This window comes from Aptenodytes forsteri, unplaced genomic scaffold (assembly GCF_000699145.1).
Source record: "Aptenodytes forsteri isolate BGI_AS27 unplaced genomic scaffold, ASM69914v1 Scaffold145, whole genome shotgun sequence".
In the NCBI taxonomy this organism is placed as follows: domain Eukaryota; kingdom Metazoa; phylum Chordata; class Aves; order Sphenisciformes; family Spheniscidae; genus Aptenodytes; species Aptenodytes forsteri.
Window position 1 is genome coordinate 4,530,925 of NW_008795122.1, and position 13,868 is coordinate 4,544,792.

Here is a 13,868-nt window from a genome sequence, read left to right on the forward strand (position 1 = left end):
AGTGGGCATGGTGGTGTTGGGTCGATGGTCGGACTCGATGATCTTAGAGGTCTTTTCCAACCTTAATGATTCTATATTGAATCTATATATGTATACTTAGCATTTCATACTAGCTTCATTTTCTCTATGTAAAAAAAAATTAAGTTTGTATCACTGTTTTACTGATTTTTAAAGCCGGTATTACATTCTAGCAAAAATGAAAGTGCTGATTAATACATTATCCCACTGCTGTCTTTAGCATTCATAGAAAAATAAATTATTGTCTATACTAGAGTCTTAAGTATCAAGAATGTAAGAATAATCACTGAACGCTATTTTATTTTTCAGTGCTCATATATGCACACTTCATCTCAAGAGAAAACAGAAAATAAAAGTACATTGCACATATTTGTTCTACTGCAGTACCCCTTGAATCCCTCTCATATTTTTTATCCTCATTGCAAAGACACAAAGAAGTTGTAGTGTTCTTGTTGTTTTAGTTCATATGAGCTGAAGATTTTGGGCAGCCTACATCCTCTCTAGCTCCATCGCTCCAAGCGTTTCAGTTTAGACCTAAGTAGGTATTGACTCTTCGCAGTAGAATGCACATCACTGAAATTATCAGAGCTCAGTGTTTTCCCTTTTTCTTATGTTCTGCATAAAGCTGTTAACAGCCTACTCAAATTATTGTGCATAGCTTCCAGTTTATACTTGTTTTAGTGTGTTTTCTTTTCTGTTAGAGGATTTTTGAATGAGAAATTAGCTCATTGAAAAAGGGAAGTATTCATGCTGAATTTGCTCTGTGCTGGGAAACAGCCATATGAATCGCTTATTTTCTATTATTCATATTAAAATATTGTAGTCTTACAAAATCTAACTCTTAAAGAGCAACATGAATATGGAGGTTTAGAATTTTAGTTGAGCATGCTGTTGGTATTTTAAACAGAAGCAGCATCCAAAATTTCTGGTACAGAAAAACATATACTTGTGTGTGTATGTATATTTATGTATATATGTGTGTGTGTTTGTGTGTATCTACATAGAAAGTACAGATCCTGTGGTGTGGGGACAGGAAATATTGAAGAAAATTATTATTGTAACTCTGAAGAAGCTATGTTGCTTTCAAAAGAAGTAGATAGTAGCAAACAGTTAAAATCCCTGTCTTTGTTTTTAAGGTCTATGTCTGGGGTTACAATGGTAACGGCCAGCTTGGACTGGGCAGCAGCGGCAATCAGCCAACACCATGCCGAATAGCAGCTTTGCAAGGCATTCGTGTACAGCGGGTATGTGTGTGATGCTCCATGTCAAACCCTTTATGAACAACTGAAAATATGCTAAGGCATATTCTACATTTATCTCTTTGTTTAAAGTGCCATTTATCAGAATAAAAACATGTATCTTAAAATGGACCTCTGTCAGTGAGGGAGAAACTGACCCTGTGGAGTTCAGTGGGAATTTTGCCATTGATTTCAGTGAGGTCAGGTTTGTACTTAAAGAGGACTAGGGCATTAGAAATGTTTGGTCTTTTTTTCCTGTGAAACTTAATAAAAAAAATTCCTGTTATTTTAGTAAATAAGAAAGTCTTCTTAGGCTACCCCATTCTTCATTAACCCCTGTCTTCTTTTCTGGGGCAATGCTGCAGTTTAGCATTTTGTCTTTCTGCAGACTGAATATCACTTTTAGAATTGCAGTCCAGTCACAGTGGTGTTTGGAGTCTGAACAAATAGTCTCCAACTGCTTTTGGTCAACAGTTGGTCAACAGTCAATCATACCAACAGTTGGTATGATTCCATGGTTGGCCTTGATCTTGGGTGGTTATTACACTTTACCAAATAACTGGGCTGCCATCAGTGTAACTAGCAAACTGATAACTTCCTTTGACTGATAAGAAATATTTTAAGTAACTGCAGAACTGATACTGAAAGCTTTTAATTGATTTATCCAAAATAGAGGATACTGTCAGGAAAATGGCACATTCTGTTAGAAAACAGAATTGTTTTTGTAACCCAGTGAAAATTTACAAGAGTGTTTTGCACTTTGGATCCTATTTATTACATTTACTCTGGGAAGTTACGGATTTTTTAAAGCTTTTAAAATAAACTCATTTAATTACATAGTTTTACATTCAGTTCCTAGGATGTAGACAGTAGCTTTGCTGGTAACAATTGCTGTTGGAGAATAATGTAATAAGTAAATATTTTTTTCCCCTGTATTTGTTCTCCTGTTTAGAGAGTATGAGTGCTCCAGTAAGTTTGACTTAGATCCTATTTCCATCCACTTCATTTGTTTGATATCGATTAATACCAAGTTGTAGACCTTCAATCAGTAAATAACTTAAGGATTTATTTCATTTAAAGCACATCACATGCTTCATGGATGTCAGTGATCTACATGTACTATGGTATATCTGCTTTGCAGATTATATAAAGATACCTGAGCTAGTTTTGAACAAGGTTAAGTTGGTAATTGATAGCCATCTAGCTATAATAGGTTACATTAACTCATGCAGAGCAAGACTGTTGCTGGTAATTTTGCCACTGTGTATCTGTATGTGGGGCGTGTGCTGCATATATAGATTGTAAAGTGGATATTCAAGCAACCGTATGCAGGGTACCTGAGGAGGCAGCTCAGCAGGACCGAGTGGGTTTTCCACAAGAGGGTATGAGCTGACACAGTTGTGTGCTGCCACCAAGTTGGAGGGTTTCATCTCTTCACTCTCTTTCCTGGCTGGCTGCTCCTGTTGCTTACCTTGTGTGGGCACTGGTGGTCCTCAGGCACAGCTGTGGAGAGTTTCTTTCCAGAGGTGTAAGTTACCTTGGCAGAGGGTCCGGTGAGCTCTAGAACTGGCATAGGGAGGGGGCAGTTTTTTGTGGCTGGCAGCTGGGGAAGAGAGGAGCAGACAGGGAGACCTCGCCTGTTTTTACAGTGGTAAGCTGTTCACCTTAGAGCAGTTGCCCATAGAGCAAGGTCAGTGCAAGACAATCTGCCTTTTTCTGCATTTTTTCTGCATACTGTTTATATTTGTCATATAGCTTTCCTTCTTTCTCAATTTCTAGCTATTCTTTTGTTGTACTCTTGAGATTATCTGGCAGGGTTCCTCACTGACACATTTTTTCCTCAAAGTCACCTCATCTACTTTGCTTCCCTTTTTAATAAACTTATGTGTATTTGTAATTTCTGTAATTTTTACACTGGTATGGAATCAATAACATTAACGTATAGCATAACATGTATCTGTCTGTATTAACTTACTGTTACATAAAAATGAGATTTTTCTTTTTATTATTCCTTATAGGTTGCCTGTGGCTATGCACATACGTTAGTGCTAACAGATGAAGGTCAGATTTATGCCTGGGGAGCCAATTCATATGGCCAGTTAGGTACTGGGAATAAAAGTAACCAGTCTTACCCTACAACAGTTATTGTGGATAAGGACAGGTAATACTTGTAATCTAGCAGTCAGACATTAGTTGGCGTACTCTCAGAAGAGCTACAGAAAATTATGGCATTTTTAATCTGTTTTTTGGAAGAAATAGCCTATAATTTTTTGCAATGGTTCTTCTGCTAAATGTGAACAGAATTTTCACTGAAAGTGCTTGAATCTGCCCCATAACCATCCTTGTGAAAGAGAAACTGAATGTTCTGAGTAGCCCGAATGTGCTATTTTCTGCTTTGGCTCACACTTCATAGGCCTTAATTGCGGTTTCTCTTCAGTGGTGTAGTTGCATTGTTTGAAGTCAATGATAAAAGCTTTATTGTCTCTGAATATAAATTGTATTTTAATATGCTACTTTTGCTAAGAAGTACACACAGAAAAAGTGAAGAGTGGACATCTGCAATTTGTGTTATTCCTGCTATTAAATCCAGCTCATAACCCAGGAGAGAGAAAGGGAGGAATTCTTTCTTGGTATTGTTGCCTGAAAATTAAGCTTAGATTTTTATAAGTTAAATATTTTCCTGTAAGTCCTTGGTGGGTAGTGGGGCAGTTATTTCTATTGCTAATGTAAAGCCATGTATATATGCAGCCAGAAATTTGAATCTATTCCTTACTACTGAGGTCTTGATTTTGGCCTCCTATTGTGAAAAATAAGAAAAGTGAGACGTCCCTCTTAAACTTGTGTCTGTTTACATTATTGTAAGGAAGAGGCAACTCCTCCCTGGTGATGATATCTGTCCTGTTTTTGAACATTGCTATTTCTTTATGTGTGTTTGTGCTTTTGCTTAAAATGTAACTGAATTTTTTCCAGACACTTTGGCTGCAGTTAAAATATTACCACATTTTAACAAACATTTTAATGTTGTATGCTGCCTTTCCCTTTTGTTGGCCAGAATATGCATTCCTGGTGTCAGTGAGAATATTACCTCACTAAAGCCTGCAAGATTTGTATGTAGAACTTTAAACAAGTTGTTTCCCAGCTATTTTCCCCAGGCAGCTGGGAAAACAAGTAAACAAGCAGTAGTTCAGACTGCAAAACAGTGGATTGTGTAATGTTGTACACAGTGAGAGTTTTGAAATCCTAAATCAACTTTAGGATTAGTGAGATAGCCTAACATAGCTAAAATCAAAGCTTAGAAACAGCTTTTAGTGCTGTTTAGTTCTAATTTTTAATTTTCAAAATGAAAGTCCATTAAATGTAAGTAATAATAATTGTATGAGTAATGACACTTCATTATTTTAATTAAAAGAAGTATGTTTAAATTGTTGGTTTATAACTGTTACCAATAAGTAAGCAGGAAAAAGTTTTTTTGGTTTTTTTTTCAATTTTTTTTTTAAACGCCTCCTCATTTGTTTCTTCATCTTCTCCAAATACCCCTTCTCTACAGCTTAATGCAGCCACTCACCTCACTGCCTAGCACCAGCGAGGACATTCAGAGGCTTGAAACTCATCATGGCTTTGTTTGAGGCAGCCGAGGGGGTCAGTAGAGCATGTGCTTGCAGCTGCTCTGCTGCAACAGTGTCTCCTCACTCCCAAGATGCTTTTTCACTGAGAAACTTTCTGAGTGCACACTATTTGAAGAAACATTGATAGCTCTTTTAATTTTGCTATGTATGATAGGAAAACATTCTTGCAATTGGAAGTGCATGCATGCTTACAAATATGTTTTACACCAGAGAAAGACAGGAGGTAGTGAGCTTCTTCACTGCATTTTGTTCTTATGAGAGTGACTTGCTTGTTTTCTTTGTTTGCTTGTAAATTCAGAGTTATAGAGATTGCAGCCTGCCACTCTGCTCACACGTCGGCTGCCAAGACCCAGAGCGGCCAGGTGTACATGTGGGGCCAATGCCGTGGGCAGTCAGTGATCTTTCCCCACCTCACGCACTTTGCCTGCACTGACGACGTGTTTGCTTGCTTTGCTACCCCTGCCGTTATGTGGCGTCTTCTATCAGTAGGTGAGCTTAAATATTTTTTGTTTTGACATCTTCTGAATAGAATCATTAGTGCATAAAACAGTTGCATGTATTTGAAGCCTAAACTTAGTTTCTTGCAAAAATTTATACTGGCAAGCATAATCATATATTACATATGTGTAAATGGTAATATGAATCGTAAAAAATTGCTAAGGCCTGATGGCAGTGCTAAATGATTGTCTGTTTTATTGACGTGGTTTATTTCTGTGGGGAAATGCCAAATTCCCATGTTCAGAATTGGCCACAGGCACTTAGAGTCTCATCACAAGTGATCATGACCTGGGCTTCTGAAGAGACAAGTTGCTGGATCTCGGATATTTGATTAACATTAAGGTCTGTCTTGCTGACCTTGACTAGAAAGAGTTAAGCGTATAGCATTGTTTAACAGAGAGTTCATTCTTCAGCTACAAATTCAATCCCGTATAGGTTGCTAATGAAGTTACTGGCTTTGCTGACCTAATCAAAGATGAGACACTTGGGGTTGTCTGTAGGTGTCATCTGGGAGCTTAAGCTAAAAGCTAGAATGCAGCAACTTGTTAATTTGTAATTTGAACTGTATTGAGTCCATCATGCTTCCATTCCACTTCCGCACTGCCTTTGTAATTGCTTTTGTGTTGCTGTATGCTTTTGTCTGGCAATTGTAGAACACTCTTTGCTCCCTTGGTACCTTCTGGATGCCAAGGTAAGGAAATTACATTAACAGTACTCAAATTTCAGCTTTGAGAGACTAGGGGATTAAATGGAGAATCCTGTTCTCAGGAAACTGCTTTGCCAAAATTAATGTTTTAGGGCACAGTCCAAAGACCCCATTTGCTCTACATTGAGGCAATTGTGCTTTCTAAGGTGGCTTGTTCAGAACCGTAAGATATATGCTTAATTACTGTGGAAATTCTTAATATTCTTAATATTTGCCTACTACCAATTAGATGTAAATTGTGTTGCTGCACTAAAATCCCAGGCAATGGGGTGGTTCATTGCATGTAAATATGTGTTTGTCAGTTGTAAGTTCTACATAAAAGTATCTGTAGTTTGTTCAGATTTTTCTTTCCTAAGAATCAGTTATTTTATGAAGGAAAGGGGACATTATTAGTATATGTAGCTTAATCATAAATTCAGTTATATGTATCTCCTTATGTACATTAGCAGGGTTCTGGGGCTCTTCAGCTTCCATTTCTTCTTGCTCAGTTAAAATATTATTTCATGCTATCAGAATTTCCCCTCCACTTTTTCTCTTGCCTTTTCTTCTCAGTTTAGTGCAGAGTATTGAGGAATTTTTCAGAGGGTGGAGGAAGGCAAGAAGCAAAAACTGCCTCTTTCCTTATTTCATTCCTCACGGAGAAGACAACTGCTTGAGCGAGAGTGAAACTGTCCGTTACAGTTTTTCAGTGCTCCTTTCTGCAAATGCACCTTTTCTTACCTTCTTTTACAAATGCTGTTTTAGGTCAGAAATGCTGTTTTAGGTCAGCTAAAGGAGTCCTGAGTGGGATTATGTATGATCATTCATGTAATTATCACCTTTATACTGAAGACTTCCAAGTAACCCATTTATTAATAAGCATATTGCTCATTAATACTCATAGATATTCACTCTCTTTAACACAGTGTGGTTAAGACTACATTCGTAACTATTTCCCAACCCATCTTTTATCACCACCTTCATTGTCACCATGAACAATACACCCAGGCTCCTTGCACTGCTTCACACCTCGGGAGTAATTTTGGACTATAGCAGCTCCTTTTATTATTTTTTGACCTTGACTTCTTGGTCCCTTTGGAAATAATATGTTGCTACAGCGTTGCAACATTGTACCAAAGCACAAGGTGAAACCTTACAGGAGGAAAAGGTTATTTTATTTTTAAACAAAACTAATTTCAGATGCACTTTCAAACCCACATTCTCATATGTGTCAAGTGGTCTGTCCAGCATCCTGGCACTAAAATGTGTATTCAGGTGGTGTGAGCAGGGTTCCTTGTGATGATACAGGATAAAGTATGCTAGCTATCAGGCCGTCATCATGTGTCCTGGATTCCTTTTAGTTAGGTGACCATGTGCTGGTTTCAGATGTGCCTTTTTGCATGCTCTAGGAGCTGAGAGTGACTAGTCTCTCCATCACGTCCCACCTTGGCGAGTCATCAGGACTGACTCATGTTGTTTGTCTCCTGATCTAAGTGTGGTGAGAATCATCAGGCAGCTGCATCCTAGGATCTTAACATCTGCTGAACTAGGTGCCGTGGATAGCTGCCACACTTACAGCCCTTTTCCATCTTGTATTCTGGTGCTTCCGCACCCAGGCATTCCCCTGCATTCCCCATTCGTGGCAGTTCTAACATTTCTATTACAATTCTTAGCACTGACTGCTAAAGAGTTTTCTTGGCTTTGTGCCTCCTCAGTGTGAACTGCCTCTTCATCTCCTTTCTCTGGTTGCCCCTTCACTGCTCTAACAAATAAAAGCACCTATTTTCCCTCTAAGAATTTCATAACTGAACCCCGCTATATTCAGCTTACCTCTGCTGGCTGTAGAAGTTATCTGGAGATGCATATTGATGGACATCTGAATTGCCAGTTAACTTTGAAGATGATAGGCTTCACAACAGGATAGTGCAGGATCCTTTGAACTATTACAGTAGAGCTTCAGCTTTGCATTGGTTGTTAAAATCACTATACTTATTCGGATAGCAGAGGTCTGAATAAATAAACCACATTCTACAAAATAAGAACTAACAAAGTATTTTACAGTATCATTATTTCAGAAGGATTTTTTATTATCATTACATTGACTTCTCCCCCTCCCCCCAATCCTTTTACCTGTAATCCAATGCACTTCCATAATTATTGCCTTAATTGGGTATACCTGAACGTAAGTGATATCCTCTGAATGAAATGGAAAATAATTGTGCTAAACAAGGTGTAACAGGATCAAACTGTGTGTGTTAAGTTTTTTTCTAGAGCTTGTGGTGAAGGTCTTTCCATTTCCAGCGGAATACTATTCTTATTTCTAGCTTGGTAGGTTACAGGACCTAGCATTTATGTAATTTTCTGTAGAGAACAGCTTGTTACTGACCCACAAAATTTGTATAAACCAATAATGTGTACTTATATGGTAAGAAGACAAAATTTTTTCTGGGTTAAGAATGAGGTTTCGGGGGTTAATTACTTAGTAGTATTAAAGAAGATAGTTCTCTGAGGCTACCAAATATGATGGAGATTTGGAAACAGTTCAGGAGATAAAAATTTGTATGCAGACAATGGATGACTTTTCAAGGCTGTCTGGTAACTTTATAATGCAAGTGTCACGTGCACATACATACATATGACACAAACAGGAATATGCAGACATTCACACCAAGAGTGCTTCTAACACCGTAAGTCTACGGAAAACACTTTTTGAATAGACTTGTAACTGTTGGTATTCACCTTTAGGGATATTGTACTGGGCAGTTTCACTGCAACCAATATGTTGGTTATGTAATAGCTTTATTTCTGCTGTAAGAGAATGTCTTCTCATAGGAGTATTCTAGACAATCTTACTGTGATTTTTATTGACCTTTTGAGTATCTTGTAATAACTAACACTTTTCATTTAGAATAATTTACTCAGTAATGACTGATAGCATTTGCTATCAGAATCAGCATTAAACTTCTGAGACTATGTTAATTTTCTTTTTCTGGCCTTATATAGATGAGTTAGAGGAGTGGGACTTATTTTTTTTTTTAATAGGGATATTTGTTTGGAGCAGGAAACTAGTAAGGACTGAAGAAATCTGCCCTTTATTTGCTTTTCTGGGAGTTCATACTGAACACATAGTCTGCTGGGTTTTTTTACTAGCCTTAAAGAGATGTCGTATTTATTAAGTGTTAATTGCTGACAGATACCCAGGATGTTATCACGAGACATACTTGTATTACTTACTACTTATTATTAATTCCCCTTTTTATTCTAGAGCCTGATGACCATCTAACAGTAGCCCAGTCACTAAAGAAGGAATTTGACAACCCTGAAACTGCAGACCTGAAGTTTCTAGTGGATGGAAAATACATTCACGTTCATAAAGTTCTTCTCAAAATTAGGTAAGGCACAAACTGTATAGTTTAATATAAACTGTATCGTGTAGTCCACTGTGCTGAGTAATTACTGCTCAAAATTCTTGACTTATTCTTACAAACTCCCTTTTCCCTCAGCCATGTGATTCACCTGCTATTCTTCATTGTTACTTTCTTTTCCTCATTTCCTCGCTGCTTGGAATTACCAAACATGCTGCTTACTACCAGCTTTTTCATCACGTTCCTCCATCTGACCTGTATCCTCCTTCATGCCACCTAAATGGCCTTGACCCTGATTTCTAATAGGAAATTAGAAATTCCTCAGCAGGAAAAGGCTCACTTCTTTCTGCTGCGTTCCCAGTAGTTTGAATCAGTTTTTCCTCCTTTATATGCTTGGCTTCCTCCACTGGGATGATTTGAGGGTTTTGTGTTTATTCTTGCCTGCCTTTCTTTCTTTCCTTCCACAGGACCCTTCAGTTGTTTCAGCAACTTCTGTAGATGCTCTTCAGATTATCTTTTTTTTACTTTTTTGTCAGATTTCTTATCCTGCTTGTTTTAAACCCTCTTATCAGTGAATTTGAATTTTAAGCTGGCTTCTCTTTTCGTTTTTACAGCTTTTTGCAAATTAACACCACTTTACAGTGAGATTTGACATACGCAGATCTACAGAGTAATCACATTGTTATTAACATGCAGAGATTAGTTTGTCATTGCTAACACAGTTTCTACTAGGATATTCTAGAGACACTGCTTTAGATCTCTTCTGTCTTGCTAACTGCTTCTGCTCCATCCTTCTCATTGTTACAATAGTTTTTTCTCTTTGCTATTTTCCTTCTCAAAATGCTTGGCTATCTCATCCTGCTTATCACCACTTTCATCTTCCTACTTTTGCTCCTGAGTCCCGTTAGTGATTTCTTGTATATTACTGCATAAAATTAAAGTTCCTTGTTAATTCGTGCCTGCCCTTTTTTGGGTCTTTTCTGCTCTCCTCTTACTATTCCAATTACCTGTATTACTATTTTCTTCCCTTTACTGGTTTCATTACTTGTACATTATACTCGTGCCTATAGTCCCCCCTCTTTGTTTGGAATGCCACATGTCCTTCATCAGATACCACTTCAAATCTTGTGTATCCCCAAAATGTTTCTGAGGTTCTTTTTCCTGATAATCAGACTATACGTAACTTTTCCGTATTTCTTTTTTCTTGCTCTACTTTTCTCAGATTATATGGCATTCTGGGAAGGAAATGTGTCTAATTCTAAAATGGATTTAAATGTGTGGCATTATCAAAATAATATGCAGGAATAATAAAGCATCAGGCACAGTCTGTAGAATTAATATTTTCTTTAAGCCTTATAGTTTCATGATGCAACTGGATCAGAGGATAATGTATTTAACATGGTATTTTGCAGCATTCAGCCTGTTCCAGAGCATTGTCATGAATGCAGTGCTGGTAAAAGTTCCTTTTCATCATCCAGTCATTTCTTTACCACTTATGAAGACTTTTTTCCATCTTGTTCTATGCCTACTGTTGAACTAGATCATATTGGTGGTGGTTATTAGCTTGCAATGGTGGTGAAATGGCAGGGCAATGCCCAGCTCAGTGAGGGGCTGGCCAAGCAACATGCTGCCTGCAGAAACAGATACATACGGATATGTGGGTGGGATTCGTTTGCCTCTGCATTTAGCCAGCCAAAATTAGGTGTCTGGTCTGTCTCTACTGAGAGAGAGAGAGAGAGGGAGAGAGGCACTCCAAAGGATGAGTCACTCCAAGGTACTTTGGAGGCTGAAGGATGAGTACTGACTGATTTTTATTCATTTACTTATTTATTTTTAAGGGAGCAATGTGCACCACCTTCTCTTTCGTGTGGTGCCATTGGGGCAACAGACCATTCCCAAGGTCTGTTCCACAGCTGGATGGATAGCATGGTCACCACCACTTAACATGAGGCTCAGCGGAACAAAGCAAGGGGTTTGGTCTGTCTCTTCCAATGCCAGAATGTGGTACAAGATGTGGCGGAAGCTACATAATGACTTTTTAATTATTTATTAATTTGACTTGATGTTTATTTATTTTATTAAAAAAATAAAATACTAAGAAAAAAAAATCTTTAAATAACCAGCAAAATAAAATGTGGAAAAGGTAAATTAGGTGATAAAATAAATAATTATTTTTCATTTGTATCTAAGTTACGCTGTCTTTACGATGTAGACTTGTCCCAGTGTCATTAAAAGGAAACCAACCTACCTTTTACATAAAAGTTTTAGTAAAAAAAAAGCAAATTCTGATGTGGGAGAGTTAGAAAGTAAAAGTAGTATAGTATAAAAGAGTCCAATTAAATTGTGGCTCTTAGAGGAAAAGTTACCTGAGGTGGTGGTGTTCATTTCCATCAGCAAAAATTTTGAAAACAATTCAAATGTTACAGGATGTTTTTTAGGGAGCGGTAAGTTACAGTGAGTTTTAAGTTACTGTGAACTGTAAGTTGCAGAGTTCAGCTATCAAAGGCAGTGCTTTTTCCTTGTTTGTGTCTTGTCCGTCACAAAAGTATTCAGATTTATAAGAAAAAGGTGATGAAAGATCTGGGTGAGAGTGTCTTCACTTTAAATATTTTAATCCCCGAGTATAGCGTTAGATTGAATCATTAAATTATGTATGGACTCTGACACTGGAATGAATGTTATCTGAAATATTAATAATTTCCCTCCTCATTAGGTCATGTTGGAGAAAGCAGGTTGAAGCGTGAGAGTTGTCTAACTTAATTGTAAACTTTATCTGTTACAAGCCAGGTAATAAAATTCATAGTTAATGTATAACGTATTTAAGAAAATGACATCAAAAACACATGGATCATCCTTAAAGCTATTGTAAGTAGAAATGGAACCTAGTATAAAATATTAATAACAGAAATAAAGGAAAATTCTGAATTATATTTATAAGGCTTATAAGCCTCAGAAGGCTTAAAGAAATTAACGTGTTCAAACCAAGAAATCGTGTAGCTGGAGTTTATGGTTGTGTATTTAGTCTGTTATGACTGATTTTTTTTACCAATTGCTTGCTGCAGCTCATCTTTCAAACTTAACTCTTTACAGTATACAATCTTTGTTCACCTTTTGTAGGTGTGAACATTTTCGTTCCATACTGAATAATGATGATGAAATTATAGAAATGAGTGAATTTTCTTATCCTGTTTACCGAGCCTTCCTGGAGTACCTGTATACAGACAACATTAGGCTCCCTCCTGAAGATGCAATAGGTATTTGCCGTAAATGGAAATAACTCTAGGTTGCTGTTTCTGAAAAGTTGGATTTGTGTGTCATAACAGGGTGAGGAAAGCAGGGCTTGTTAATTTTAGTTTTATTAGCACTTAAATCTTGAGTTTGGCAGGTGTCAGGAAGAAGGGATGTAGTAGCAGGAAACATGCCCAAGGAGAATGAGTGGTGGGGATGCAATAAGATCAAAGATGCAAAGTGTTCAAAAAGAAATTGTTTCTCATATTAAAACCTTTTTTTTCCTTAAAAAGGCGCTAATGCCATACTAAAACGTTTCTGTTTGAGTAGCTGTGACAATTTGATCATGAGTGAAAAGGGAGCTGTTCCCTGCATGAATTTAAGAGGATGTAAGTCACTAATTGATGCCTTGAATAAGATAGAATACAGTGAACAAGAAGACAGAACACTTGCATAGTAATAAAAGGGTCCCTTTTTGATATGTCTTTTGAGGACCTTTAAAAATGCACACATCATCTAGGGGAAAAAAGTAAAACAAGTCTTGGATTAATTCAGCCTAAAACAATAGGGCAATTGATTAATTTGAAAAGAAATATATATGTTTTTCACCAGGATAGTTAAAGCTGTATGAATTTTCACAGGACTGCTAGATTTGGCAACACTGTATAGAGAAAACAGACTGAAAAAGCTTTGCCAGCAAACAATCAAACAAGGCATTTGTGAAGAGAATGCCATTGCTCTTCTTTCCGCCGCTGTCAAATATGAAGCTCAGGTAAGGAGAACTTCTCTTCAGGCAAACAGTTGTTTTCTGAGAAATGAAACTGATTAATATAAACATAACTGCATTTAACTGATGAGGCATGATTACTGCAATGTCCCTTTCTGGCTTCCCAGAAGTTTGTTTTCCCCTTTTTAAGCTGTACAAAAATGCAGCTACTAGTGTTTTCTTCCTGGCCTTTTGGCTTGCACCTGTGAGTCAGGATTCTTAATCTGCTTCCTGCCTTGTTATCTGGCACGGCATGGCATGCAAATTTCTCACTGCCGTTTACTTCTCCACCTTTGGATTTTGCTTTGCCTGTTCATTTCCTGAGCTCTCCACCTGATCATTTTGTCTGCCGGTGTCTGGTACAGTCATTCTGGTACAGCTTTTAACAGGCAGTGGGAGAATTTATTTACACTTGTGCTTATATCAAAAATCCACTTTCACCAT

The 13,868-nt window shown here is 37.4% G+C and overlaps 1 protein-coding gene across 1 annotated transcript in view; it reads left to right on the plus strand.

Annotated features, from left to right (window-relative positions):
* Positions 1–13,868, plus strand: part of LOC103897176 (RCC1 and BTB domain-containing protein 2) — a 28,108-nt gene that overhangs the window by 10,926 nt on the left and 3,314 nt on the right. The window contains exons 6-11 of the mRNA XM_009277151.1: positions 1,155–1,262; positions 3,275–3,417; positions 5,181–5,371; positions 9,331–9,457; positions 12,548–12,684; positions 13,300–13,430. Coding sequence (XP_009275426.1) covers positions 1,155–1,262; positions 3,275–3,417; positions 5,181–5,371; positions 9,331–9,457; positions 12,548–12,684; positions 13,300–13,430 — 837 coding nt within the window. The remainder of the gene's footprint in view (positions 1–1,154; positions 1,263–3,274; positions 3,418–5,180; positions 5,372–9,330; positions 9,458–12,547; positions 12,685–13,299; positions 13,431–13,868) is intronic.